Source organism: Crocuta crocuta, unplaced genomic scaffold (genome assembly GCF_008692635.1).
Source record: "Crocuta crocuta isolate KB4526 unplaced genomic scaffold, BGI_CrCroc_1.0 scaffold26, whole genome shotgun sequence".
Classification (NCBI taxonomy): domain Eukaryota; kingdom Metazoa; phylum Chordata; class Mammalia; order Carnivora; family Hyaenidae; genus Crocuta; species Crocuta crocuta.
In genome coordinates this window covers 7376380-7381156 of record NW_027532249.1, presented here as the reverse complement: position 1 = coordinate 7381156, position 4777 = coordinate 7376380, and the positions used below count along the sequence as shown (strand labels likewise).

The window sequence follows — 4777 nt, the reverse complement described above, 5'->3', positions numbered from 1 at the left end:
GTCCCCTGGGGAAGAATCAAATTAGCTCTAACCTGTAGGCCTGAATAAACGTCAGGAGCCAAATTAAAGCCACTGGTGTGGTGTCTGTCCTTCCTGTAAACCCAGATTAAACCAATAACCTGCAGTCCAGATTTCAGTGTGGGTTTAAGTGATTTGATCAAATGAAGGAGTTACCAAGCAAGACTGTAGAATGTCATTCAAAGTCTTAAAATAACAAAAACTTCCCATCTGCCTGGGACCAGAAGGGGGAAACCGATAACCCCTCATAGTTCCCTGCAGTGCTAAGAGACCAGGGTGGGCCCAGACCCCGGAAAGGGGAGTCAACATTCCCTGACTGGTTTTGTGGGTGAGGCTCTGGGGTGTGGGGGAGCGGGCGGCCCCGGGGCTCACTCACCTCCTTCCTCACGGGGGTGCTGTGTGCCGCGGCCTCGAACTGTTCCAGGGCCTGCTGCTGGTCCTCTCCACTGGGCTCCGGCTCCGGCCCAGGTCCCGGCTGCGCCCCCGGCGCGTGCCCCTGTGCCCCCTGTGCCCCCGCCGCCTCCTGGGGCTCGGCCTCCTGCTCCGGCTTGGATTCCGAGTCTGAGCCCGATTCGGTCGTCATGGTTGATTGTTCTGCAAACAGAAAATGGCGAGGTCCCATCACTTGGTGCAATTGCCCTCTCTAGGCGAGAGAGCTGGGATGCTCCCCGGAAGGCCGGCCCAGAGCCCCTTTTGTAAAGACAGGGACACGCCTGGGATCAGAACACAATCCTACTGCACATACCTAACAGGTGACTTGAATTCACCACAAAGACGGGTGCCTGTGAATGGTTCATAATTGACACTGAACAAGAAGCCAACATTTATTTGTAATGATCACAGGTTTTGTTCCTATTAGATTTTTGCCACAGATGGCCGTACAATGACATTAAAGTACTGTCACAATAATTACATAACTGAGATACATTTAATTTCAGAAAAATGAATCTGCTGCATCAGCTGGGTCTATATTTTAATCTCTGGGAAGGATGACCTAATAATGGAAGCGGATATTCTTTCTCATTCCGTCTGCCTTCCCATCTCTACGCAGCACCCCTGCTCTGCCTCCAGAACTCCTGAATCTATCCATTCTTCCATGAGCAAATGCCTCTTCTCTGATTCTCAGAACTCTGGGAATGAACAATGACAACTATGCCAGAGGCTTCCTTGGTGACATGGAATGTGTCCCACCCTGGACAAGCCCTGATCGGGGCTGGAGGGAGACTGGACAGCCTCACCCCTCCCTCCTTCACGAGTGAAAATTCACTGCTTCTTCCTGGCTTTCTCCTTCCCGAGTGCTGAAAATGAAGTCTGTCTCAGCCTTTAGGGGGCTCAAACAACAGGTCTTACTATAATAAGATATATAATCTGCTCTCACACCCAAGGACACCTACTGAAACAGAACTACCATCAGGGCGCCTGGGTGGCTCAGTGGGTTAAGCACTCAACTTCAACTCAGGTCATGATCTCACAGTGCGTGTTTGAGCCCCGCATTGGACTCTGCTGTCAGCACAGAGCCCGCTTCAGATCTTCTGTCCTCCTCTCTCTCTGCCCCTCCCCCACTGTTCTCTCTCTCTCTCAAAATAAATAGAAACTAAAAAAAGATAGAACTACCATCTTGTAATAGTTTGCTAGTCAAATATTTTGTGCCTTGGTTTCTACATCTACCAAATGAGGGAGGTGAACATGACCGTATCCAAAGAACTTACTTTCTGTGCTTGCTTCTTCCTCTTACTAAGGGGCACGCCACTATGTTTAAAGCAATTTTCTGCTCTAAGCAGCAAGAGAGGTGCTATGCTAGTGGCTACCATGTTGTTTTAGCTAATTTCTTAGGTATGTGGTAAATATGTCAAAAACAAATATCGCAGACTGTCCTGTAATTTCCCTTCCTGATTCTAATTTTATGGTAAAAACATCAGGAGCCAAAGGGCTCATATAATACTGTAAGCAAATGATACGCTCATTAGTGTAATACAGAAGTATACAAAATACTACTCCATAGTAAATCACCATGGAGTTCCTATCTTCACACTACGCACCGGAATAGGTTTAATAATTTGAAGAAGAGGGAACATGCAAATACAAATCTATGTTACAAACGAAATACTACATCCATGCTTTCTATTTAGGGTTCCTTTTTACAATCGGCAGCTATTCGTCCTGTTGCATAAGAGACACGTTGGCTTGGCATGTGCTCAGTTGCCCGAAGCATATGTAAATATCAAGACCAAACACAGAACAAGACAGTAATCCAAATAAAACTATCCAATTTCTTTCCTGCCTATTACATTTTAGATTTTTAAGAAAATCTGAGTAAACAGTATATACTCTTTTGTATGCTTTTACTAGAAAGCATTAAATCTACAGAAAAGAGTGGAGGAGGAAGAAAGGTGATGGCATTGTGTAACTCAGAACCAACAAAGTCTACCTTTTAGAAGGGGAAAGATTAATTTTAATAGTTCAATTCACGGACCACTTATTAAGTACCAAAAAGAAGTCAAGCACTGTCCATGGTTTAGGAATAGAGGGGTGCCCGGGTGGCTCAGTCGGTTAAGCATCTGACTTCAACTCAGGTCATGATCTCACGGTTCGTTGGTTCAAGCCCCGTGTTGGGCTCTGTGCTGACAGCTAGCTCAGAGCCTGGAGCCTGCTTCAGATTCTGTGTTTCCCTCTCTCTCTGACCTTCCTCTGCTCACACTGTCTCTCTCTCAGAAATAAATTAAAAAAAAATACATTAGAAATAGAAATAAACATGTAACTCTCCTCCTTACCCCAAGGAGTGGCAGAAATGGATTCTTCTCAGAATCCATGTTCTCCATCTTTCTTTTCATAATTAAACTTTGTTTTAGCTGGTACTCCTCCACCCAGCTTGAGACCACAATTAATTGAGGCCATGTGAGGAAGTCTGGACCAATGAAAAAAGAGGGAATATGTATTCAAAATGTTTAGGTCATTTTCATAAAAGCAAGGGCCCTTGCTCTAGGTTTCCATTTCTCTTTGGCTAGAAAAAAATGGTGGACACGATCACCACACACTCAGTCATGGAGGCCTCAAATTCAGAAGGACTCCAGAGCTGCCCCATCCAACCTGGGCCCCTGGACAAACTCATGGAGCTTGGCTCAGTTGCTCTGGATTGTTCTGTGAGGCAGAAATCCACTTCTGTCTTCTTTGAATCTGAGTATGCTAGCTCAGGGCCAATCTAATACATATTCTTCGGACTAAAATTCTACTAAAATACAGTCATACTCCAGCAGTTCCCATGTCAGTAAAACAAAGTAGCTTTCCCTCAATCTCATGTCCTCCATCAGCTACGACCATATTTCTCTGCTTTCCACTCCTAGCTTCTCAAAAAAATGTTGCTGACCCTTACTGTCGCCTCCTCCTTTCCCTTCCCCTCTCCCTGCAACCACTCCAGTCTGACTCCACTGGGGTGGCCGATGCCATGACCTCCTACCCACTCTTGTCCTCACCAAGTTTGATTTCTTAGCAGCCCCCGCCAGGGTGATAAGACTTTCCTTGTCAGCATTTCCTTCTCTTGGGATTCAGCATGCACCACACCCTCTGCCTTTCTCCCATCTCTCAGGCTACACCCTCTCATTCTCTTTTATGGGCAACTTCTTATCCAACCTCTACATGTAGGAATCTCCTGGAAAACACCTTCTGGCTCTCCCCTCACTTTACATTTTCTCCCTAGCTAACGATATGCTTTCCTGGGGCTTTAAATACTTCCTAGAAGCCAACTGCTCATGCATTCGTAACTCTGGTCTCAACCTCTGAGGTTAAAGGCACAGATGCCCACTTGACACTCCTCACTGATAGCTCATAAGTATCTATGGATTTTCCTTTTCCAAATCTGTTCCTCCCCACGCTCTCCCTCCTCACCCCAATAAATGGCAATGCCATTCCTTCAAGCCAGAATTCCACAAGTCAACCTTGACATTTCTTTTTCCTTACCTTCCCTATCTAACCTTTTGCAAGATATATAGTTTTAAACGTAGATATTCAAATACCTACATAAAAACCTGTTTCCAAAATATGTCTTGAATTGGCACCCTGCCACTATGCAAACTATCCTTTCTTTCCTGAACTCCTTAAGAACCTCCTCTTCCCTGTCGATTCCTGCCCACCTCTAAGTCAGATCTTCATAAAACATAAATGTATTCCTATCACTCCTGTTAATAGCTTCCCAATGTGCAAAGAAAAATCTGAACTCATAACTGCCATGGCCTTCAAGCCTAGGCCTCCACACCCTATCCCAGTCCAGAGGCACTGCCTACCCCTCCCCCACTATGATCCAGCCAAGGGATCACCTTTTGGTTTGCAATGCCCAGCAAAGTTTTGTGCCTCCAGGTTTTTTAGGCATGCTGTTCTCTGTGAGACCGTTCTTTCCTCTGTCCTTAAAGTGACCAGCTTCCCCATTCCCCAAATGTCACCTGAGAGAGGCATTCCCATTTTATACAGTTATTCTACATGTGGTTATGGTTTCTTGCCTATAACTTATCAGATTTAATGCTTATTCAAACCCTCCACTGACTTCCTTCCAACGTACTCCTGAATGGGAAACAGGTGTGCTTATACCCCAATATACCCAGTACTAACATAGTGCCCTAGGACATACGAGGTATTTCAATAATTTTTTGAAGAATAACTAATAAAATCGACCCCATTATTTTTTTTAATATATATATATATTTTTTAATATTTTTAATTTATTTCTAGGAGAGAGAGAGAGACAGCGTGAGCAGGGGAGGGTCAGAGA

The 4777-nt window shown here is 45.0% G+C and overlaps 1 protein-coding gene across 9 annotated transcripts in view; it reads right to left on the bottom strand.

Moving 5' to 3' along the window:
• The window catches only part of EPB41L3 (erythrocyte membrane protein band 4.1 like 3), a 144127-nt gene that overhangs the window by 90630 nt on the left and 48720 nt on the right, over positions 1–4777 (bottom strand). For all 9 annotated transcript variants that reach the window (XM_077778245.1, XM_077778246.1, XM_077778250.1 and 6 more), the window contains one exon: positions 395–612. In XM_077778245.1, coding sequence (XP_077634371.1) covers positions 395–601 — 207 coding nt within the window. In that variant the 5' untranslated portion in view covers positions 602–612. Of the gene's footprint in view, positions 1–394; positions 613–4777 lie in introns of those variants that run through there.